The sequence below is a fragment of the Oculina patagonica genome, chromosome 13 (assembly GCF_052425735.1).
Source record: "Oculina patagonica isolate OP01 chromosome 13, crgOcupat, whole genome shotgun sequence".
NCBI classification, from domain to species: Eukaryota; Metazoa; Cnidaria; class Anthozoa; order Scleractinia; family Oculinidae; genus Oculina; species Oculina patagonica.
In genome coordinates, this window is record NC_135770.1 from 25,811,011 (window position 1) to 25,836,719 (window position 25,709).

General features: G+C 38.7%; 1 protein-coding gene across 2 annotated transcripts; it reads right to left on the bottom strand.

Annotated features, from left to right (window-relative positions):
* Nucleotides 1-306: 306 nt before the first annotated feature.
* On the bottom strand, nt 307-25,709 carry LOC144636225 (polycystin family receptor for egg jelly-like). 2 transcript variants are annotated; one of them, XM_078495380.1, is made up of 29 exons: nt 25,634-25,709; nt 24,614-24,936; nt 24,249-24,390; nt 23,739-23,861; nt 23,418-23,540; nt 22,540-22,868; nt 22,107-22,248; nt 18,124-18,249; nt 17,859-17,981; nt 17,240-17,362; nt 16,978-17,100; nt 16,596-16,718; nt 16,331-16,453; nt 16,066-16,188; nt 15,802-15,924; nt 15,199-15,321; nt 14,942-15,064; nt 14,198-14,326; nt 13,099-13,804; nt 11,979-12,555; nt 11,114-11,332; nt 10,701-10,856; nt 9,869-10,060; nt 8,688-8,912; nt 7,177-7,893; nt 6,079-6,315; nt 3,910-5,046; nt 2,965-3,133; nt 307-2,175 (listed from the first exon to the last, which is right to left on the bottom strand). In XM_078495380.1, exons 2-29 carry the CDS (start codon nt 24,914-24,916, stop codon nt 704-706), a joined length of 8,331 nt encoding a protein of 2,776 aa, XP_078351506.1. In that variant the 5' UTR covers nt 24,917-24,936; nt 25,634-25,709; the 3' UTR covers nt 307-703. The 2 variants fall into 2 exon arrangements, with proteins under 2 accessions (XP_078351506.1, XP_078351505.1); XM_078495379.1 differs by having other exon boundaries at nt 3,739-5,046.

Sequence of the window (25,709 nt, forward strand, 5' to 3'; positions counted from 1 at the left end):
ATAAGAGCACCTTGTGATAGTAGATATGTAGTGTGTAATATTTAAGGGAGGCTTACATATTTGCATAGAGATGATGTATTAACTAGTTGACTTGTGACAAATTGAAAGTGATAAATGATCATCGCAGTAAATTTCCAATTATAAACAATTGGAATAAGAGAAGCCTGAAAAAAATACAGGGCTTCAACGGGATTCGAACGCGTGACCTCCGCGATACCGGTGCGATGCTCTACCAACTGAGCTATTGAAGCCACACATTGGGGGGGGAGCGAGGTCATATACATTACATCATTGTGACAAATTACGATGTAATTAGACGGAATAAGCCTTTGTCGTATCTGTATTTTCATACCCGGCGTCTTTTGTAGGTTGAGTTTGTTGCTGGTTCTCGTCCTTGGTCTGAGGGTTTTTCTCCCAGGGTTCCTGTTTTCCTCCCTCCACAAAAACCAACACGCCAAATTCCAGTTCGATCTGGAATCAGTGCGATAAAGAAGAGTCACTATGTGGAAGATGCCACTGTGAATTCTCATTCGTTGTTTTGCTCTCATTTATTTATTATTATATATTTATTCGTTTTACAACTGCCGTTATTTCAAAAATTAAAAAAAAGTAACAGTGAAATCATCTGAATACAAAATTTCCTCCAAGTAAGGAAATTGCAGCTTACCAATGACTCCTTTATGACATTTGGTTTGCTCAAAATCTAAAGATGAGTAGAATGAGAATCTGGGTCAAAAATCGAGCGAAGGATGTTGTAGAACTCAGTTTCTTCTACTAAATAATCAAATTCCATATCTTTTGTCAATTGAGAAAGAGCAAATATTCGTTTCTCCAATCTTTCCATCCGTTCTTCGGTACACTGACTGATGTTTTGTGAATTTAAACAGAATGGTTCCGCATCAGAAACGCACATGTTAAGATACGTTGGGTCGTCACAAAATAACTTCATTTCAATCTGCGTTTTACTTCTTAGGCCGAAAATGTTATAAAGACGCTCGCCAATAAAGCGTGCCATTTCAAGCTCAGCTGCACTCTCCTCTACGCGAGTTTTTGCTTCAGCATACGCCTCGTTTAGCACAGAAACTATCATGTTCATAAACAATATCGTCATGGTTAGCATGTACAAGATTGCAAAAGTTGGCCCAATAAGAGGATTCTCATTGCGAAGGTCATCAACGGGAAAGGCCTTTCCTAAAAGGAATTCAAACTGTGATACGACTGCCCTCATGTAACTGGAGTAAAAATAAACTGTTCGACCAAAAAACAGCATTCCTGACATGACAAAGGCATGAAATATGATCAGAAAGAAACCCAGGTACGATAGTTGGTAGCCAATAGACTGACGAAAAGATGAAAACAAGTAAATTACATGCGGATTAAAACGAATGAGATCTAAAAACTTAAGTGTCGCCATAAAAATGGCAACAGCTATTGAGGCATTTTCCAGGCTGGCCCAATCTAGGGCTGCGTGAAAGTGCACAATGTCATAAGGATTTTTATGGATAGTCCTAATGCTGTTTAAGACACTTTTTGATCTTATCATGTACAATGAGGCTGACACAATAGAAGAGATAACCATTAAGAGGTCAACCATATTCCAGACAGACTTGAAAAAGCCAAGGCGCTGTCTGTAAAAGTGGATCAGCATTATAATAAAGTGGAAGAGCACCATGACCAAGAACAGGAAGTAGCAAATGAGATAGAACATTAGAGCCCCTGACTCCGTACTGTATAACTCTAGTGTTTCGATTCTTCTTGTTGTGTAGGCAGCACCAGTTGCAAGCACTTCGTAGAAGTATACAGCGATGCTGATCAAGTTTGTATTCACGTTGAACACTGCGAACTCTAGGATCACAGCTCGGGTCTGACGATCAACCCATCCCTGACCGAGAGTCTCGTTAAGGACGTCATATGCAGTGTCCTCGTCATACCCAAGCAATGCAGGATAACCACCCCCTCCGTATGTATTGTATGGCGCCTTTATCGAACCGATGTTTAGTTCTTCAGCTGTTTGGTAACGCCAAGGCTTCGGACAAATTGTCAAAGCTTTAGACCAGGAGGTATTTTCGGGGAGCGCATTCCAACCTGGTAGACTCAGCAACGTTGTGTCTTCTCCGTCACGGGAATAGTCGTAGAAGCAGGTGGAAATGTAAGGTTGATTTGTTTTACAAGAGCCTAAGAAAGAACACAGAGAGAAAAAATAAGGAGAAAAAACTATAGACAGCAAAACACATGTACATGCATTTTCTTGTTGTTAACTATTGTAGCATAATAAGTTTACACTGGCTAAAAATATTGTTTTTGGACGTTTCAGCCACTACTGTTGCCTTCTTCAGCAAGATAAAAATGTAAATGTTCAACGGCGTCCTGTTAAAATATGTAACGAATGTGTGATAAAAACTAAATGAACTTTCCGAGTGCAAGAATGCTCTAAGAATGCTGTAGAGACTTTTGTCAACTTATTAATTCGAATTTTTAACATGCCTGGCTACAATCCGAACATTTTTAAATGCATTTTCTTGTTGTTAACTATTGTAGCATTGGTTGGAAACAAAGTCTTGAAAAAATAAACAAATAAATGAAATTGAAGTTTCTTTATCTTATTTACATAGCTTGAGCTCTGTCGATGAAAAAGGGAAGAAAACATTTGATTAAAGGTAAAACGTTCTGTTAACGGAGATTTTGGACGACATCAACAATTCTTACCAATGTCGTCAACAACAAAGAGCAAAAAACAGTGACTTCGCTTGTAAAAAGTATCTATTAAGTAAACACAGGCTCTAGCTAGTGCTATTTCAAAAATAATTTGGTATTATTAACTATATATGTATATAGAGTCATCTGGACTCCATTATCAAGAAGAAAGAAAGAAACGGTTGAATTGCAAGTTTAAATACAAATAAAGGTGACAGAGTATGTTTTTTGTTATGTTTTCTTTTATTTTTCTTAATATTCATAACTTACTCTTTTTGACTCTCAGTTGTCGCATCCATGGCATGCCTATCAATATGGACTTCTTGTTGCCGATGTACAATTCTTTCTTCTCTTCAAGCCCATTGTACCAGGCTTGATTGTAAATGCTTGGAAGAAACTCTTGCTTTAACCATCCCCATAGTCTGTGAGAGTCAGTGACCTGAAATTAGGAAAGAAAGACCAACGTCTTTTATAATAAGTCCAAAATAAACAACTGAAAATTGCTACAGATGTGTGAAGAAGACAAACGTTGTGTGAGTCCATTTTACTCTTCTCGGATTGGGCTTGAAAACAAACTGTTTCTTGATATTCCCATAAAAAATGATTCTCGTCCGAATCGATGGCCACCAAATATGAATACATCTTTCTCTCCTTCAAATCCCAGCGACCTCCCCCACCCCCTCTCCTCCGACTTCTTATTCCCCGATAAACTCTGCAAATAGCCTACAGAATGCATGCCACATCCATCGTGCAAGGATTGTAGGATAACATCAGCCTAAACAACAAGCTGACATGCCAGTTGATGGAATTTCTGATTCTCATAACCATTGCTTTGAGAGGGAAGTTCAAACTTTGCGCTCAATAATGAGAAATCAAAATAATTAAAAATGAACGTGTCCCATGAAAATTACTTGGTACCATGTCACAGTTTTTCTTCCTTGCACATACCCGTTCAATTTTAACTATATCGCTTGGCTGCTCGCGCGTGCGTGAAATCGTACGACCGTAACTTCAATGGCATATTCAAAAGCTATGTAATATTACCTTATTAAACTTCTTTATTGGACTTCTCATCGCTGTTGTCATCAGAAAACGATTTTCATTCTTGTTTCCATAACAAACGACAGAAAGGAAAAACAAAAACACTAAATGAATTAGAATTTTCTTCACCATGCTTGCTAATTGTGCCTCCTTTTTGGTTTGCTCACGCATTACCTCCAATTTATATCGTTTTAATCGACGCTTGGGATCATCGTTTTGAAGATCGATGTCGATCTTACATGGAACATCTTCGTCACTCTGGCACTGTTCACGATGGTCTTTGTTTCTGCTGAAGAGAAGCACGATTAGGATGACAGCAAGCATAGCCTTAGTTGGTTGAAGAGCGAGGATATCCTGACTGAATGAAATCAGAGACGAGGCAAGCCATTGCTCAGATGTTTCTTTACCCCACACAAGGCTGTAAAGTATGATGAAAAATCCTGCCGTAAGAGTAGTGACGGAGCAAAGAAACCAGCCGACGTATACACAGAAGTAAGGCAACACGCAACCTTGGCCCCTTATCTTATCAACAAGATGATGTTCCTGATCAGATTCTTCACGTTCGTGTCCCGTTTTTCTTCTTGCTCTACTGTACTTAAACATAGAGGCTATAAGAATGTTTACAGGCGCGACAATTAGACCACTTTGCACTCCGACGACAATCTCTCTCCAAGAAAACTTAAATGGTCCAACTTGTATAGCTCCATTTGACTCTCCACCAATGTTATAGAACATAGCACTAGCAATCATAGCGCTGAATAGAAGTGAAAGACAACACGAGGCTCTCTGTACACGTGTAAAGGTACTGCTGCATGCTTTACCAATGACAGACAGCCACAAGTGACTGTCTACAAGTTTCCTTCCAAAATATAAACGGAGCTCCTCTGAAAAGGAAAGATGACTTCCGTTCTCCACAGTAACTTCTATCTCCCCATCATCCTTGTCCAACGCAAGCCATCGATTTATCGGGAACACCCAGTGATCTTCCGTTTGCCTGTCTCGTATTGTCACAGTCTCGATGAACCACGAGGGATCCTCTCCGGCGTTGTCGTGTTCTAAGGTTATCTCTGTTAAAGGTCCAAACGAATCGTCTGTGATCAGGACAAATCCATCTATAGCCCCCCGTGCAAATGTTTCTCTGTACTCGCCTTTGCCTCGCAGTGAAATAAATTTGTGTTCATTTATTTTACCATTAATGCTGATTGTAACGTTGGCTGTTGTTCCCGAATTTTTCCAGACACCAGTGCTAACAACTAAGTCATAATAATAGGTTCCTCCTTCGGCGATTACTACATGTCGCGGAGGGCAAATCTATAATAGAATCAAGAGAGCACTTAATCCTGCAGAACAGGATATAACCGAGGCAAATAATTACAATGTTAGTAAAGTCGGATTCTCCAAATTGAGGTATGCCCATTTGCTTAGAAGTACCATGGTTTTCTTATGCCTGGACGGCGTAATTTGAGGTCTAACCTTCCCACAAAATTAGTGTGAACCCATTGGTGGACTCCTGTTGGATTAGGGGCTTTTGTTGGCTCACCGACGTAAGATAAGGAAAACAGGTTTTCTTCTGTGATGTACTTGTGCCTTACACAGTGCGGATGATTCCGGGTAGGAAAAAACAGCTGTTCTCTTCTTGGCTTGGGGGTACCACAGTCTAGAGATTAGCGAATACGCAAACCCGATTTTAGTGAATCCGACTTCATTACCGTAATATTCGAAATTAACTACTAAGACATCAACCAAAATAAAAGAAAACAAAGGAAAGAAACTATGGAATTTAATCACCGGTGGCGCAGTCGTCTTTACATATTTTTGGGCTTTACTAAAAAAATAAGCACATTCATATGAAGATATATACAGAAGCAAGATAGTAACATGCAGTCAGTCCGTAGGTACTAACTGGTGCATTATGGATAATAATAATAAAAAAAAGACTTTTATAGGGTAACACAATTACTGATGTCCCAGTAGTTTTCATTGTGGCCCTGAATCCCCGATCGAATTGGAATTTAGCAGTGTTGATTTTTTCGGAGGAAACAAGAAACTTAACCCACATATGACGCCGAGTCTGGGAATCGAACCCGGGCCACATTGATGGGAGGCGAGTGCTCTCACCACTGTTGCAACACCGCTCCCCCAACACGGAGACTTTTAGATAACGGGCTCCCGGTTTTAGTAAGACTTTGTGTATTAAAATATATACATTGTTCTGTAATTTTGAACGCACGCTGGTGAGTGCAAAAAAGTTTATTAATTGACACGGACGCCATGCATTTACCTTAAGTTTGATCTTAACAAGATTAAATGGAAAAATGTTGTTACTTTTACATCAAAAGCTACCTTGTTTTCATCTCTCTTGTCAGCCCTCCTTGCGAAGAACAGCACAATAAAATACAGAAGAAAAGCGATTACAACTGTCACCAGAACTGAAATATTGCCAGACTCATCGATCCGTGTAAACTCAACAAGAACTTTGTCAAAGTCGATGGGATTTGGTGCTTGAATGAAGTTTCCACCGAAAAACGTTAAGTGATTGCAAAGACATTTAAGGTGGCTGGCGTTTGAACTCTGGTCAACCTACGATAGAAGTATCCGTTGTTAGTGAAGTTAAACGTTTTTCATTCTTTACTGTTGTTGTTTTTGTGTTGCTTAATGACTCACTGGAGACTTATTGATGTCCGCCATTGGCATGGATAATCCTCCAGCATATTAGCAGAGTGGCATTTATTGAATGTATCTTTAAACATTCATTGTTTCTCCTGTTTCACTAACAAATCTCGCCGTCCGCTTTCTCAAGCTACATTATTTTTATTTGCCTTCAACATATCATATCAAACAATGATTTTTTTTTTCAAAATGATTTCAAGAGCAGGTAAGGTCGGTAAAGTTTGTGTCCGAGCTTGCAGGTACAATAATAAGGATAGAAGAGCTTGAAAATTTGTCAACTTATGGCAGTTGTATGGGAATAAGTATCTTGACATTAAGACTTAGGAGAGCATTGGATAAGTAATATTTTAAAATGGTGATCAGACTAAGAATTCCAGTAAGTTACAATTGCATTCTTGTCTACAGAGATAAATTCTCTGAGCCCACTAGTTATGGAATACACTGGTTCCCGAAGCCAAGTTCACGCTGCAGAGCGGTTTGAACGCTTCGCTATATGGGTCAAGTAATTAGAGTGAAGTTTCTTTGAATGCTATGGAATTGTCGTCGATAAAAAAGTATGCAAAACGCATGTGTTTAACTGAAAAAAAAAAAAAAAAACAGATTTGCAGTATCCTGTGAACATATACGCCTTTTGGTTTAAAACTTCTGTGTCACGTTTTGCAATTCTAGGAAGAGAATGACATTTAAGACGTGGGCTTTATCTATGCCGGTTTAATTCCCATTTAATGCAACTCAATCATCCAGGAGCTTAAAACTGTCCGTATTAATTACCTTGCAACCATATGAGGACCACATCTCGTCATCTTCAGACCAATACAAACAACTTGATTGAGTAATACTGAAAGTGTAGTTGACATCTGTTGACTGGTCATACTGTGGAACAACCGTTTTATAGACTCCTTCAAGTGGAGGATCCTTAACGTCAACGCATGACCGTCTTACACGACCACGACCAAAACACGACCGTTTCTTTCTTGAATGCTCAGTGACATTTTTAGCTCCGAGGAACAACAGACTGACATAAAGAAGACCTGGCTCAGACGGCACAAGTGTGACGGAAGTGTCTTCGAGAGGGCAGGGAGTTTCGTTTTGTTTAAAGCCTGTTTGACTTTCACATGTTGACTTAAATTGAACGACAAAGTTGTAATCAAATTCTTCTAAAGTTGCCCTTGAACCAAATTTCACGAATATTTCAATGGCGATGTCTTTAGCTTGTGCACCCAGTTTAAGGGAAACAGGAACACCTGCTAGTTCCGCGTAATAACTATGGGTGGATATTATGTTTGGCTTTAAGAAGCTATATTCCGCCATGTCGCTCGTATTCATCGGTAGCCTGTGCATCGGGATGGTCATCTCAATGTCGCTATCGAGATCTGATATGCTAATCGTTTCCGCATTGCTGCTCTGAAGTTCGAGACTAGTTACACTTGATTTTACCATTTTACTGCTTTTACCCCAGGTAAAAGGATTGAACTCAATAGTCATCATCTGCATAAATAGATAAAAAACAACACGAACGTAATAACTTTCAAGATACTTCAACGTTAATATTTCACAAACTTGACAAGAAGTTATCATTAATGGCAACCTGTTACTTGTTGCAAATTTCACTTGTGAATGTGGCTCTCAAAATTGAAATTAGTACGTATTTTGGTTAGAGGGAGACGCAGTGGCCTAACGGTTATCTCATTGGACCCCCCGGACTCCTGATTGATCGGTCCTGGTTCAAATGCTTTTTCCCTAATTTTAGGCGCGGTAAGCCAGCCTCACTGTGTTCTGCTATTGGGCAAGACATTTACCAGTAAGTGCCTCCACTCTGGGAGGGCCACAGGTTTTTCAGTTTTTAACTGTAATGTGTAACCCTCATTAAATAAAGTTGTTATTATTATTATTATTACTCCCATCCCCCCTCCCCTCTCCTAAACCAAGAAGTAGCAATACTGCTAGTCGTCTGTAAAGGGATACTAAAACCGGGGACAAGAGCCGGCGGTTTTGTAAACAATTTCAATACAAACAAACAGAATACAGCAAAATATTACTATATTGGAATAAATTCCAACATTGGTGTGTTGTGTTCGGTTAGGGTATTGGGGCCCAGCAAACTAGCTACAGGAGGTGCAGCATTGAGTCCTGTGTTAATGGGATGAAGGGGAGAAAACATAAATGACCATTATTTTTGCTTATTGCTGTCTTGTTTGTTTGTTGGTTGTTTGTTTGGTTGGTTATTTCCTCGCGCGGAGAGACAGAGCAGAGAGCGCATAAACTGTGTTCGGCCTTGGTACCTTGATATTAATGTTTTCTTCTTCGAAGCTTACAAAGTTGTCTGGCAGCTTGAACTTTGCGGACCCTCCTTCAATAACGAATGTTTTTAGATAATTAACGTCGACCTTTTTTAGAACTAATTCCAACTCTGGTACTTTAATGACAAGAGTTTCAAACGCCACCAAGCGGGAGAAAAATGCTCCGGTCATGGTGTTCAGTTTTTGCAAAGCCTCTTTCAATATCCCCTGTAACGAAATGGATATAAACATCAGAATAATAGAATTAATTCAGTAAAGATAAAGAAAGCAATTCATATAATGCGACAGTAATAGGTTGATAAATAACTACTTTAGTAGAAAATAAAAAATCGATGTAAATAAAAATCGTGAAATTCAATGTAGGCGCTAGGCATTCATTACTTTCTCTTTGAGGTGTATTTCTCTTAGTTTGAATGGTCACTGAATCGAGCGACGAGTCACAAAAATCGTTAGCCCTTCTCTCATTTTCAAAATCGTAATTATCTTAACAACTTTATTTGCGTATGTAGTTACGGGAGTTCCATCCGCATCGATAAATAGTTCTAACTTGATATTAAATTACTGAATCCATTTATTTATACGATGTTTAGAATATTGTAATTTTTAAATAACTACCAGATAGTATGTAAACTTCAGTCTTCAATTAATTGCAATTTTTTTTCTGAAAAAAGTCTTAGTAAAGGTAAGCATCCGTCGGACAAGGTCCATGGATCAGCGCACTGTAGGTTGAATGCAGTGTTTAGTTTGCTGTGGCTAATCAATCCGATTGCCGACTTGCAGATGCGGCCGCAGTTCTGGCATTTGAACTTTTCCTCCTGTAGGGTTTTTGAGAGCACACCACTTGTCTTCCTCTTCGCTCTTTTCGCCTCCGCTGCCAGAGTGATGTACTTTTGTCCAGCTAGTAGTGCTTTACGCATCTATGCTCTCCAGATCTCTATGTCACTAGCCAGTGCCTCTCATGCCAGTGGATCTCATGTCCCTTTTTCACATATTATTGTAACGAAGTTTCGATCCCCTAAATGCTTGATTCTCCTCTGCCATTTATTATTTAATAATTACCTCACGGAATATAATCTTATGAGACAAGGATATGTATTTTTGGATATTTTAAGCTACAATTGCGTTTGGGTGTAGCAACTTTTTGAGTCAAAATTGTTTTCTACCTTTGAAGTTAGGGTCTCTTCTGAGGTTCTGTTGTCTTGAATCGTGCATGAAGCTGACCAAAGAACATTTTTGATACATCTTGTAATGCTAGCAGCTGTTTCTTCTAACTCGGCAGAAAAAGGCTCCTCAATGTCCTCAAGGGCAGATACTAGTTTTCTTGTTGTGTCATCGATAAGTTTTATTGCTAAATCCTTGGAAATAAGCATTGAGAAAGATATTAATCGACTAGTGTCGATATTTTAAAAACAAGCAAATAAAAAAGCACTCCTGTCGGACGCTCTGTAATTAAGCAATGAGTGACACATGAAGAATTAGAACAGAGCTTTAAAAGAACCCCTTTCCAATCCCGCATGATTTGCGACTGTTTCCTTTTTGGTGTTTCCTAGCTTTAGTGTGTGCTTTCGTGCGCTCGAGCTAATTAAAAAATTGACAGCAGTTTTTTATGCGTCTGTCCTGTTAATGATGATAAATTGCGTCATATCATTGTCAAAGTGCTGTAGATCCACTCGCCTAGCGGCTCGTGGATCTACAACAAACAGTCAAAAAAGGTTAACGCAAATAAGAAAAAAAAACTGTGTAGCGCATGTATGATATGACGAAAATTAAACAAACATTTTTTGTCAATGGTCTGAAATACAAAATTCTCGGACGTTTCGAGACTTCTGTCTCTTCATCAGCGTAGAAATGCCGTTAAAATGTCAAAATAGGTAAGCGTTTGCTGGTCCGATATATCGTGTTATGTGTTTGTAAATGATGGACCAAAACAACCGGGATTGAAAAATAAAGGCAATGGCTATCAACGATTTATTAACTCAAACATTATGCCTGTACCTGAAAGATCGTCCTGAGCTCGGTGTTTCCACTTCTATCACAAGATTGACGTTGTTGATCCTCGATAGCCAAGTTAACCACCGCCATAATCACTCGCGACATCTGAATACTCTTGGGTGATATGTTTGCAAACTCCTCTATTAACTTTCTTGAAATCTGGCCCAAGAAAACAAAATACTTCAAAAGTCAGCTGTATGGACAACAGTTTGGATAAAACAACAATTAAGGAACATCAGCGATCAGGAAAGCGGAAATATGTGTTGTTGTTGTTATTTTTTTGATGTAGTGTAGTTTGTTGAGATCAAGTTATAAGGGTTATTTTAAATGAAAATGGGGAAAAACACTAACTTTCAAATGCATCTCAACCAATCTGCTAATCTAATATGATTTTACTTAGCTTCGCGCGCACGTACCAATGATTTTACATCTTGGCTCAGAACTTGTCCACAGCCCGATTTTCCATTGTTGACAGCCTTAAGGACAGATATGGCCAGCTGTGCAGCCTTGTTAATTTCACCTTTTCTTAGATATACGTCCAGTTTACTGTCATCTCCAAGCACAAAGTTTTGCAGTTCATTCGATATTCCTTCTGCCGTTGAAATACAAGGATCAAATTTGGGGGATGGCTTGACCTGAAGAAGATTGGATGAAACGATTTAAGTTTTAGCGGTCTAGTTGGATTTTGATTGTATGCGGATGTGGATTTTTGGATGTTGAGTTTTTTTTTACCTGTTGTCCCTTGTCTTCTCATAACGCAAACTCAAAGAAAAGACCGCTATCCACACTTTTGCGGAATGCCAGCCCTAATCCCATCCAAGACTGTCTCGCTTTTCATATTTGGTTTTTGCTTATATAAGATATTGACACACTTTCATTAAAAGCAGAAAATGAGAACAAAAATGAGACGTACGTGCTTAGCGCTGGCGTTCCCCAATATATTTGATTATCGGACTTTCCTGTAAGGTTGCACGAGGGAAGCAAATAATAATCAACTCTGTTGTATCTTCCCTTGGGTTTGAGCTATAGTTCCTGTATTACTTGCAAAAATTGTAGCCTATTACCAGATCAGGGTTTTACTGCATTTGAATTTGGTAATCTCTGCGTCTCAAACTAAATATCGGAAAGGAAAAGGCAGGTTTCAAGCCAAAGTCAATCTATCTAAATGTGAATTTCTAGTGTCAACGTATTTCTGGCTACATGGTTGCACCGCCAATATTACTGCGTTAATTACTTGATGGTTGGAAACAACTGCATGTGATGTCACAAGAAATCGATTACCTTGACAAGCAATGTCCGTACAGCCGCCACAGAAACAACGTTCTTTATAACAATGTTAATTTGTAACTTGTAATCGTCTTCTGGGGATCCTGCCGGTAAAACTGTTGGTACTGACTTGGATGAAATACCATAAGATATTGGCACATCTCCAAGGCGAAATTCATAAGTTATTGGTGTATTTTCATCTTGCCATTCAAAGCATTCAAAACTAAACTCCGTTTCAAGTGAAACACCTTCGGTGTCCGACTGTTTGCAGTATCCACCGTGAGGCTCTCCACCCGTATAAAAATCGAGCATGGCAAAATTTATTTTTCCTTTGTCGGGTGTTACATAGAGCATTAAACTGAATTTAGAATCAGATGGCAATGCGTTTTTATTGAAGACTATATTGACTGCATTTACTTCAGTTGAAGTCATATAAGGTAAAATATGCAAATTCCGCCATAACTTGGTTGTGCCATTCCATTTGTTTAAGCGCCATTCGTAAACTGCTCCGCTGCATGCAGAGTTCACACATCTTGACGTCACTCGGAATTTGTTCGAAGGAGAAATAGTTGTTCCGCAATCTACAAAACATCTAAAATAAGTAGAAAAAGCATTAAACTAAATTTGTGCTAAATAAGCGCATACATTGTCCATTGCCTCGTTTTATCATCATAAAAGAAACTTTTTTTTATAAAATCGTCGGGACAGAGAAAAGGAAAATTTTTTGACAGATCCCAAGAACGTACCAAAGGCTGAAATTAGGGTAAGAATGAATTTTTTTTTCTATTTGTTAAAAATGACACATGCACTAAATGAATCAACACTGCCATTACCCGTAAGTGATGTGAACATGCACATATCGTTTGGAAGTGAATTTACTGCAGGTCCACTTTGCTTTAAAAGGCCAAATCTAAGAACGTTTCAAGAACATTTTAAGACTCAAATCGTCGGAAAAATAAGAATGCTCAGCCTCTTTCAAAAATTAGACTTTCTTACATTTTGGTACACTGTAAGGCTTTTTGCGACTTTTTGATTTTTCCTTTTTACTAAGGCCTCTATTAATAACAATTTTAATTGTTAAAGCTGATTGAGTCACCCTGTTGAAATAAAGGCTTATCAGAAAGAGTGCATGTACCTGATAAAAATATGTGGCATCTTTCCGTCTATTAGCTCGAAGGACATCTCAGCGAAGGAGCTTCTCTCATCTTTGGTCACAGTCAATCTTAGAACATAAGTCTTTCCAGTTTCAAGCTGGCTAGTTTCGATGTTAACAGCGGAGGTGACGTTTGCCTTTTCGACAAATGAATGAAAGCATTCAACAGTCATAGAAGCGTTTGCCGCTGCATCACGGCAAGACCAAGTAAAATTGAGCCCAGTAAGGTCTCCTGGGCCAATATTTCTGTCATAACTCAGCGAACCATTCACAGTTACATTTTCATTGGATCCCCAACGGACTTTGCTACCGCCGTCAATAATAACTCTTATAGGAGCTGTGGTGATTTCGATGAAGCCATAGTCAAAGGCACTAAGATAACGTGGAAACACAAAATCGTGGATTGCCAATGAAGCCGTAAATTTTACGTGGTGGATACCAACAGGTATGGATCTTCTGTTTATGGTCCACTCATCTGTTCCTTGACTAACCAAGGCTCCCACCGCTCTGTTTGAGGACATTAGTTCCATTTCACTTACTAGACGCCATTCCAAGACACTTTCCACGACAATTGCATCTTCAGGTAGACCTTCAATCATCGCTCTGTTGAGACGTTTGGCAGACCGTGCAACAGGAGTGGCATGATACTTGTCCTTAGAAATGTTTCTGATTGTCACTGAGAAGTCTCCTGTTGATCATTTCAAAAACACATTCAGGAAAATAACAACGAGCGTACGATCATTGTTAAAAAGGGCCCGTTCAAGTCCAAAATGGCTGCTGATGTAGGAATAACGTCTCATGATATTCCAACAAGGAAAAACTTTTCATGCTACTCAGTAAACTTGTAAAAGTGCTTTTCAAATAAGAAATGAACTACTCGTAGTTGTCGCATATGGTCTGAGAAACTCAAACTGCTCTTCTAATGCTTTGTCTCTATTAAGCAAGTGGCTCGCGGTGATCGATTGACTAAGCGGTTGACAGATTGCGAAATTGAATAATTGATCAACTGATCAATCGATCGATAGCTTCAAGCGATGTTTCAGTAAAAACTGTTTTAATAAAAGGAGAAGTAGGTTCTCACCCAGCGGCACACAAAACAGTCCATCACCAGTGTAACCATCTCGGCACTCGCAGATGAAGGAACCGTTATTGTTGTAACAGTTAGCCACTCCATGACAGTTGTGAGTTGTTGTTGCACATTCATCGACGTCTGTTGAATGAGTTTCATTCAAGTTAAGTCTTTTTATTTAAATTCTTAAATGTTGCACACATCCTATCACAGCTTCTAGTTAAGTTAAATTTTAAAAACAAGTTTTGAAAGGTTTAGTTAAGTTTTGTGGGCTACTTGACACTCCGCACTGTTCTCGTGGTATTGCCGCTGCCGTTTGAGGCTCCGTTGCGGAAACAAAGCACTTGCCAGCGAAATCCTGCCATCTATGCAGACTATGTCGATTTTTTAGTTAACGAAACCTTACAGCTTACAAGGTTTAACATTGTAAGCACACCTTCAATTCAACACAATTTAAACAGCTGTTATGAAATTTAACACAAGCGCATGACTTTTTTCCTATTCCTTCACCTTTGATTTTTTTTTTCTTACAGAATATGTAAGTTATCTGCCGTCTACGTGAGAAAGAACCTTTATATTAAAACTATAAACTTATAGCACATTGCAGTAATAATAAATGCCGTGCGCGAAAACAATAGAGATAAAATAATAAATTAATTTTATTTAGGCACGGTGATGTTTAAAGCTAGAAGCTTGTAGGGCCTTGTATTCCCGATCGAATTGGAATTTGGAGTTAAAAAAGAATGCTAGCCCTACCTGAACAGTCCACGCCATCTCCTACAAATCCTTGCAGACAAGTACAGTTAAATGAGCCAAATGTGTTGTTACACTGAGCATTCACGTCACAGTTATGTTCTTCATTTTCACATTCGTCCACATCTGCGAAAAGGCCAGTGTAAAGAGGAACAGCCATTAAATATTATTTCATTAATAAAGTAATTCCTGGTTTAATTTTTGCTGTGGAAAGGACAAGCGTAAAACATGGTAAAAAAAAAACAAGAATGCAGTCTTACCAGAACAGTCCACGCCATCTCCTACATATCCTTGCAGACAAGTACAGTTAAATGATCCAAACGTGTTGTTACACTGAGCGTTTACGTCACAGTTATGTTCTCCACTTTGACATTCGTCCACATCTGCAAAAGGTCAGGGTGCCATTAAACAAGAAACGGTCATTAAATAGAACCAAAGTAATTTATCTGTCTTTTTGTGAATAGGACAAGCGTCGCACAAGGTTACGAAAAAACAATGCACGCCATCTCCTACATATCCTTGCAGACGAGTACAGTTAAATGATCCAAACGTGTTGGTTCACTTTTTGTTGTGAAAAGGACAAGCGTAAAACAAAGTAAAGAAAAAAATAGAGAATGCTGCCTTATCAGAACAGTTCAGTTAAATGAGCCAAACGTGTTGTTACACTGAGCATTCATGTCACCGTTATGTTCTTCATTTTCACATTCATTGGCATCTGCCGAAACGCCAGCTTACAATTAAGATAACAATGAACAGCCATTAAATATTATTTGATTCATGAGATTATACCTGGACTGATTCACTTTATTTGTGAAGAAGACAAGTGTCAAACAAAGTAAAACAAATAATAAATGCAGCGTTACCAGAACAGTTCACGCCATCTCCTACAAATCCTTGCAGACAAGTACAGTTAAATGATCCAAACGTGTTGTTACACTGAGCATTCGCGTTACAGCCGTGTTCGTCATTTTGACATTCGTCCACATCTGCAAAAAGGCCAGGGTAAAAAGGAACAGCTATTAAGTATTATTTCATTTATAAAGTAACTCCTGGTTCAACTTTTTGTTGTAAAAGGGAAAAGCGTAAAATAAAGTAAAGAAAAAAAAAGAATGCAGCCCTAGGCCTACCGGAACAGTTCACGCCATCTCCTACATATCCTTGCAGACAAGTACAGTTAAATGATCCAAACGTGTTGTTACACTGAGCATTCACGTCACAGTCGTTTTCGTCATTTTCACATTCGTCAACATCTGTCAAAAGGCCAGCGTACCATTAAGATAACAAGGAAGAGCCATTAAATATTATTTGATTCATGGAGTAATACAAGGTTCACTTTTTTGTGAAGAGGACAAGCGTCAAACAAAGTAAAACAAAGAGTGAATGCTGCCTTACCAAAACAGTTCACGCCATCTCCTAAATATCCTTGCAGACAAGTACAGTTGAATGAGCCAAGCGTGTTGTTACACTGGGCATTCACGTCACAGTCGTATTCGTCATTTTGACATTCGTTGACATCTGCGAAAAGGCCAGCATACCATTAAGATAACAAGGAACAGCCATTAAATATTATTTCAGTAATAAATTACTTCTTGGTTGTTGTGTAAAGGACAAGCGTGAAACAAAAAAAAAAAAAAGAAAGAAAAGAATGCATTCTTACCAGAACAGTTCACGCCATCTCCTACAAATCCTTGCAGACAAGTACAGTTAAATGATCCAAACGTGTTGTTACACTGAGCATTCATGTCACAGTTGTGTTCTTCATTTTCACATTCGTCGACATCTGCCAAAAGGCCAGCGTACCATTAAGAAATGAAACGGGTAACATATAGTACTATTATTTTTTTCATTCAATAGCTTGTTTAACTTTTTTAAAAATTTTCACATTCGTCGACATTTGCCAAAAGACCAGCGTACCATTAAGATAACAAGGAACAGACATTAAATGTTATTTGATTCATGAAGTAATACTTGGTTCAATTTTTTTTTGTAACGAAAACAAGCGTCAAACAAAGTGTAACAAACAACGAATGCTGCCTTACCAAAACAATTCACGCCATCTCCTGAATATCCTTGCAGACAAGTACAGTTAAATGATCCAAACATATTGTTACACTGAGCATTCACGTCACAGTCGTGTTCGTCATTTTGACATTCGTCCACATCTGCCAAAAAGGCCAGGGTAAAAAGGAACAGCTATTAAATATTTTTTCATTTATAAAGTGACTCCTGGACAGGTTCACTTTTTGTTGTGAAAAGGACAAGTGTCAAACAAAATAAAACAAACAATGAATGCTGCCTTACCTGAACAGTGCACGCCATCCCCTCCATATCCTTGCAGACAAGTACAGTTAAATGATCCATACGTGTTGTTACACTGAGCGTTCACGTCACAGTTGTGTTCTCCATTTTGACATTCATCAACATCTACAAAAAGACCAGGCTACCATAAATACAACTAAAAAAATACATTAAATATTATTTGATTCATAAAGTAATACCCGGTTCATTTTTTGTTGTGAAAAGGACAAGCGTAAAACAAAGTAAAAAAAAAAAGAATGCAGCCTTACCAGAACAGTGCACGCCATCTCCTACATATCCTTGCAGACACGTACAGTTAAATGATCCAAACGTGTTGTTACAGTAGGAATTTACGTCACAGTTATGTTCTCCACTTTGACATTCGTCAAGATCTGCAAAAAGGCCAATGTACCATGAATGTAATAAGGAAAAATGATTAGATATTATTTGATTCACAAAGTATTACCTGGTTCAATTTTTAGCGAACAAAGAAGCGTCAAACAAAGTAAAAAAAACACGCACACGGATGCATTCCACATTCACTTTGCATCGCAACGTTACTACAACATGATAAGCGTCAAACAACTTAAAAAAAAACCGCATGTATTCAATGCAGCCTTACCAGAACAGTTCACGCCATTTCCTACATATCCTTGCAGACAAGTACAGTTAAATGAGCCAAACGTGTTGTTACAGCGGGCATTCACGTCACAGTTATGTTCTTCATTTTGACATTCGTCCACATCTGAAAAAGACCAGCAGGCAACCATTTAACAAGGAAGAGTCAGTAAATATTATAAGGTTAATAAAATAATGTTTGGTTCACTTTTTGGTGTGAACAAAACACACGTCAAACAAAGTTAAATAAAAACCGAATACAGCCTTACCAGAACAGTTCACGCCATCTCCTATATATCCTCGAAGACAAGTACAGTTAAATGATTCAAACGTGTTGTTACACTGAGCGTTCACGTCGCAGTGGTGAGTTCCTTGTTGACATTCATCTTTGTCTTCTGAAATACCAGTAGAACATTTCTTATTAAAACAATAAACGAAATGATGAAGATGTGAAGAATTGGCAATGCCTTTTGCGTGTACTATTTGTTATTAATTAGCGAAATCGTCGGATCGCTTATTAAGTGTAGCTTTTAAGTGCCAACCGCTGCCGATTGACATTTAAGGAAAGAAATTCTAGGTTTATGTTTTTTCCTCGGTTACAGTTTGATGCACCTTCAGACGGGCTGACATTAAAAAAACAAAAACAAAAAACAAACAAAACAAAACAGAAAAACAAACAGACAAGGACCTTTCTAAAGTGAAGGTCTACCGTTAGTGAATCCCCTCTCCATTTTGAGCATCTCTACACCCACCACTGTCCATCATGTATTAGTATATACCACACAAGTGAATAGTGCTTTGCGCGCGCGCTGATTGGTTAACTCGCAGGTGATAAGCAAAGTGCTATTCATAGTCAGGTACCCAGGAGTCCAAAATGTGACACCCACGGGCATTTTTGTCTGATTTTTGGCAACATAGCTATTTTTACTAAATCGAGTACGCTGATTTCGAAAATCAATGTTGCCAAGCTTAATTCTTGCGTTAAGATGATGTTTTGATGCATTTAATTATGACGTCATTGTCCAAATAAGGAATTTTCTTTCCTTTAGCTATTTTAAGCATAATTCATCCAGACATTCGTTGAAAACACTATTAGTATACTGTAAAATGATTTTAAGAACTTTCTGATAGTTTTTATACCGTTTCTATGAATATCAAGCCGTCTACTGAGAATTGACCACGCCCTCTCATAAAAATTCACTTTATCACGGGTATAGTGTTAACATTTTGTTTAAAAATGAATGTGATTCTTGTATTAATAGAAAGTTGCAATTGAATTGCTCCAAAAACATCAGCGATGTTTGACATATACCATAACGACTGCTTTTATCCACAAAGAGAGTGGCAAGGAGAGACAAAAGCAAGATAATGAAGCTGAGAATTCTCTACATTCCACACAACAAAATCCGGGTTGTTCTTGTCACGGACAAATGAGACATTGCAAAAAATTGCCAAGAAAGATCTCGTGACTTTAGAAATAAAACAAGATCTTTCGATTGGACAGACTCAGCTTGAACGATTCGTGGAATGGAGGCTACTATCTTCAGACAGAGAGGAAGAACGGGAAGAAGGGATGGAAGACAAACTTTCGTGACCCTGTTCGCAAGAATAATCCACCTCTATTTGCCAGCCTTTATGAAGTTAAAAGTGCTGCAACTAGCCCCAAAAAGAGAAAGACTTTAAATTTGCATGGAAACCAGAGTATTCTATGTTGTCTAGTGACGGTGTATGAAGGCAGGCGCGAGATAAACATGCAAGCCATATTGTAGCATCTGAGGTATAATGCCGGTGCCACTGTTTCTCGCAGAAATGAACCCCACAAGTCAGTTTGTTCTTTCATGGCTTCGCCCTGGTGGCAGCATAAAAATTATGGTGGCAGCTATTGGCAAACCAAAATATGCAAATGCTTTCGGTGGGTTTGCGGAATGTTACGTGAACACTATTTTACTGAAAGGTCCTGAATACCAGATAATCGATGTGTTACTCGATGGGAGGCACTCCATAAAAGCAACGACAAGAAGTCGACGCTCCGAGAACACGGCGCGGCCTGTAAGCAAAGTCATTGAAGTACGTAAGAGAGGTTCAGTTGCGGCCGATGAAGTGGTGAGCATTTTTGGCACTAGGAGACAACAAAGCGGACTTTGCACGGATTCTCCCAGATGAACGTATCTCGCAGGCACTGACTCTGCAATCGAAGTATATCTGGTGGTTTTTCATACGAAGTGGATTCTGCTTAGATCCTGGCCTAGATGTAGCCTTTTTGAGATCCAACCAAGAGGAAGCCGATACGAAGTTTGTTCGTTATGCAGTCAGTCTTAGCGGGCATGTCGACAACATAATAGTTTCCACTCGAGGCACAGACTTGCTGTTACTTCTCCTGGCACATCTATCGCGCTAAGCTCTCATCAACAGTGTGGATATGGGCAGGAACTTCAGAGCATTCAACGTAAATAACTTTAATTAGAGGATGTCTCAGCAAATCTGTCTGATAACTCGTCAAGTGCATTGTTACCATCTCACACCATCACCGGCTGTAACAGCACCTCTTTCATCTGTGGAGAGTTTTCACAGAACACTTTGTTCTTCTCTTCTCGGTCGGCGAAGATGTCCTCGAAGCTGACACCACTACCTCCGCAGAAAACGTTTGTTTGTTGAATTATTTTATGAAATCCGATCTGACCACTGGCTATATATGTGCCTTTTCGCTATGAATTTAGAAAAACGCATGCCATGTGCAGTGGGCTGTGTAGATGCACCAAGACCGACGCTTATTGCTATATCAACTTGCGCTAAAGCGCTTTAAAGAAACTTGTTTAAAAAGCAATATTAGTTCAGTGTTTTTAAAAACGTTCAGAAGATATATTAAAAATATTTACCAATATTGATTACAAGTAGTACAGACAGATCTAAACCTGAAAGCAAGGAGCAATGTTATGATCATTTTGAATTGGTTAAGTTTACATGCGTTCAACTAAAGTCTTTATCATGAACCTATAACAGACAAAGTGCATTGTGAAATAAGTTAGATTCAGCAATATACAAGACAAACAATAACGTTTTATCTCTAACTATAACAACGATGATATATTACGACATTAACTATGATGTTATTTCCATTTATTTTACCACAAAACTTAAACGAAATGCTGAAACAAGGGAAACTCGATATATGAAAATTGTAATGGCGTCATTCTTGATGCTCGCTAGCTCGTAGCTTCAGCGTGGCACGACGACAATATGTTTCTTTCTTATTGCAACTATAGCGATTTGTTAATACAAAAATCGCATTTGTTCTTTGACAAAATAACAAAACTACACCCGTGATAAGGTTCCCGTGATAGGGTGAATTTTGTTTAAGAGGGCGTGGTCAATTGTCACTAAAGGACTTGATTTTCACAGAAACAGCGTAAAAACTCTCAGAAAATTCTTTAAATCATTTTTACAGAACATTAACAATGCTTTAAATGAATTTCTGGATGTATTATGCTTAAAATAGCTGAAGGAAAGAAAATTCCTTATTTGGACCATGACGTCATAATTAAATTCATCAAAACATCATCTTAACGCAAGAATTAAGCTTGGCAACATTGATTTTCGAAATCAGCGTACTCGATTTAGTAAAAATAGCTATGTTGCCAAACATCAGACAAAAATGCCCGTGGGTGTCACATTTTGGACTCCTGGGTACCTGACTATCACCTCCGAACAGCTAAAGAGAAACAAACAGCCTTCCCGCGTCGCTTTGTTTACCGATAGTGATGTTTTGGTCCACTAGTTATTTAACTTGTGTGGTATATACTAAAACAGTTGTTCACCTTAGTGTCGGTGAATGTGGTGGATATTTACCTGGCCGCATCGCGGCTCGGTAAATATCCACCAATATTCACCTCCACTTCGGTGAATAATTGTAAATTATTAAAAACTAGCCATGGCATATTGCAATTTCTAAGTTTTGATTGGTTTACAGGCTATGGTTTTTGGGCTCATACACCATGGACCACAAAAATGGAAGGTGAACGCGCCGGATAGCTTGAATTTTGCAATTCCTTGGGATTTTTAATAAAACAATTATTCCACTTGCGCTTGTTGGATATGATATAGTTATAGCCAACTCGACGCTACGCGCCTCGTAACGGCTATCTACCATCTTATTTCCAACGCGCACTCATGGGATAATTCTTAACTATTGTTACCTCGAAAATAAGATATTTTTTTTATGTTAGAAAGAATTATTTAATATAGCGAAAAGTACCTATTAGACATCCGTACAACTCCACTCTCATTGCTATGTGGGTATACCAAGACACTGGTCGGAAACGGATGTAGCGTGCCGTGATTGGCGGGTTTATTTCATGGTGAACAACAGTGTTTTGGTCTGTATTACCCATAAAATCCTACATCAGTGAGATCAAAGGATCACAGATCAGTTAATAGCCATATTACTTTGATGTAACTCCCCAAAATAGATTCATATTACAAGTTGACTAGGAAAACAACATATCAATCAGAGCCTGACAGAATTTTTTTTAACTTCAACTGATCGAAAGACAAATTCCGAAACTTATTAAAATGCATAATTAATTGAATTAAAATATCTGATGCTTCACGCTACGTAATTAGGATCTCTTTGGATGTAAATTGTAATAAAAGAAACTCGATCGAACTTCCCTGTAAATTAAGCCTACCTTGATTGAAACATTTCTCTGTTCCATGTAGTAATAGAAGTTCACTCCGTCATCACTGAACTGTAGATTGTACTTGGTAACCCACTGGTGAAAACCACTTCTTCCTTGCGTTGCTACACCTGTTACATTAGTAGTTTTATTTTTCAGATCAACTTGGAGCCATTGGTTTTCGTCACTTATGGCGACTGCCCAACCTCCTGCATACCCACCAGCTTCTGGGAAGTGTAATCGTGCCTGTATCGCGGCGTGATACGAGTCCCATTGTGAAGATGCGGTAATCTGTTCGTCTGTGATTTCCCTGCTCTCCATACCAAGAGCATCTTGACATTCTAAAGGTTTGACCAGATATATGAAATGTACAAATCAAAGTTATTATTAACGCAAGTCGTATACGTATGTGCTCTATACAGTTTAAGCAAGTGCGTTGATGCGGTTTTGTTATAAACAGTATTTATAAATTATCTTGATTAATTCAGATTGATTCACATTTGGATATCTGGTCACTTTTGAGTTACACTTTTTTATCCAAGGAAAGGGGTTCCACTGTGGTATACGTTAATTCCTAATAGCTTCAACACATCGAAATATTTTAAATGTTTGTGGCTTCTGCTAATTAACGTTGCTTTACCGCGCCATTTTTGTGTTTTCTAAGTCCATTTGGTAGTTTATTGTCTCGTTTTTTTTTTTTTCAAGCTCACTTTTAAGGTTTGGAATCGAGTTTGGATCATATAACCGAACGGGAAGTATTATGACGTTTCTTGGGGTCATACAGCTGGACAATTGGGAACCTCTTATCTTGAGGTGGTAACTTAAAAGCTATCTTTGGGTCATCGATAACGTATATTTTATGCGAGTTCACCCGTAAACCATAACCATACCGTAGCATTCCAGACCATCTCCTGAATATCCCTGCAGACAAGTACAGTTATACGACCCAATACTGTTGTCACACTGAGCGTTTACATCGCAGCTGTGTGTGTCAGTTTGACATTCGTCCAGATCTGCGAAAGAACCAGACAGAAACCACTTATCAACGAAGCAGCAATCGAATTCCTATGCCTATGCCCCTACACTTTAGCTGGTACTTGAAAAAAAAAATGGCAAACAAACAAAACAACAAACAAAAATGCCAATTAAAACAAACAAAGCGAAGTTAACGAAACAAAATGAGACAAATTATCAATGTGCCTCATACGTACCGGGACACTGAACACCATCTCCTGAATATCCTTGAAGACAAGTGCAGTTAAATGAACCAAACGTGTTAAAGCATTGCGCGTTCACGCTGCAATTGTGTCTTCCATTTTGGCATTCATCTTCATCTGCAATTAAACCAATGAACAATTATCTGTTAACACAGAAGAGTCGAATGAAATTGATAAATTGTTTTGATGTCTTACACCGTCAATGACTGACTGCACAGCTTCAGGAGTCATCTCAAAGATTTACAGTGACGAGGAGAGTAATCGAGCTTAAACAAACTAGAAATGTCCTGCGTTGAGAGTTCAGGCCAGGCCATGCATGGTGATGTTTCTGAATTAGGCGCCAGGCACCTCCTATCCCGTTTCCATGCACGAAAAGTACAAATGGATAAGAAGTGTTAAAAATCATATGAGCTTTTTATGATGGCTTGAATTGTTTTTTTTTTACAAACTAACACATAATGTTCCTGTTTTGTTTTAAATAAAAGGTAAGATCTTCTACGTTACCTTTAATACAGCCATACACCTCCACTCTCATTGCTATGTGATTATACCAAGATACTGGTCGAAAACGGATGTAGCGTGATATGATTGGTGGTTGTAGTTTATGATAAACAACACTCCTCCAGTCTGTGTTGCCATCGAAATCCTGTGTGAATTATGTGACTTTTCTCAATAAATATAACAATTTAAATGTTCTATAATGGCAGACCTGAAGTACTCGGAATCGAGACCGAGATTAGCTTTCTAGACGGTATCCTTTATAAACATGTAGAGGTGATATGAAAGGTTTCTTTAAAAACACCAGGTATCGCCATCAAGGCAAAAACGAATAAAAAAATCTGCTTTGGTTCACTCTTAGCTTACTTCACCTTGATAGCACTTTGTCCCTGTTCACTGTAGTATTGGAAGTTCAATCCATCGTTACCGTACTGCAGATTGTACATTGTTACCCACTGGCCTACCCAGTCTCTTCCTTGTGTCGCTACTCCTGTTATATTGGCGAATCTGTTACCCAGATCGATCTGCAGCCATTGATTTATATCCTTGATGGCTGCTACCCAAGCTCCTGCTAGGTGGCTTGCTGGAAAGTGCAGTCTGCCTTGGATGGCAAGGTGACCGTTAGAGTCAGTAGATGCGCTAATTCTTTCGTCTGAAATTGCATAGTTTTCCATGCCGAATGGCCCTAAGCATTCTAAATGTAGAAACAAAATACAATGTAAGTTGCTCTCTTCCGTAGAGGAGTCTTTAACTGCTAACGAAGGATTTTTTTACGGGTTGTATGCTTCAGTTACTCTACATTAGCTCTATTCTATAACCAGACAAGTACTCCTATTAGACGTGACTACGTCTGGTCCGTTTGTTCGTCAATTCTGACCGAGTTCTTTGATTGCTACAACCGCACACGGCATGCGTTAAGACACCAGCAATAAACCAGCCAGACGCACTATGCGATGACGTTAATCCTGGCTGGTGAGTGAGGTAGCGCAGTGATGAGTAGAACATGCTTTTCTCCTCGACTGCTGATTAATTTCTGGCAATCATGCGAGTGTACCAAGCTAAAGTAAGGGGGCGGATTATGTTTTCAAATATTTTAAAACAACTACAAATCCATGGCTTAGATTCCCGTCCACATCTTCTTCCTCTTGCCCTTTCTGCAGTACTGCATTTTAAACAAAGGAGATTGTACCAATCTCAAATGCGTCAGTTGCATCAAGAAATCTTAGCCAACGGTAAATACGGCGTTTATAGAGTATCCCTGATAAGGATTGTTAAAAATTAATAGATCATCGCAAGAGCGTTTGCACCAGAATAGCCGTGGTTTCGTCGAATCCGCCAGTTGAACTAGTGACATCTGGGAAGATTTAATTTTACTAGTTAATTAAACATACCGTAACATTCCCAACCATGTTTTACTGTTCCATTGCAGTCATCTTCATCTGCATTATAACATATAGACAATAAATT

Excerpts from the sequence above, each read along its gene's own strand:
- LOC144636225 (XM_078495379.1), bottom strand. The coding sequence starts at position 24,916 with ATGGAAAACTATGCAATTTCAGACGAAAGAATTAGCGCATCTACTGAC. Across the intron at positions 6,316-7,176 it reads GGTCCTCATATGGTTGCAAG|GTTGACCAGAGTTCAAACGC; the intron begins GTAATTAATACG and ends CTTCTATCGTAG. Across the intron at positions 2,176-2,964 it reads ACAACTGAGAGTCAAAAAGA|GCTCTTGTAAAACAAATCAA; the intron begins GTAAGTTATGAA and ends GTTCTTTCTTAG.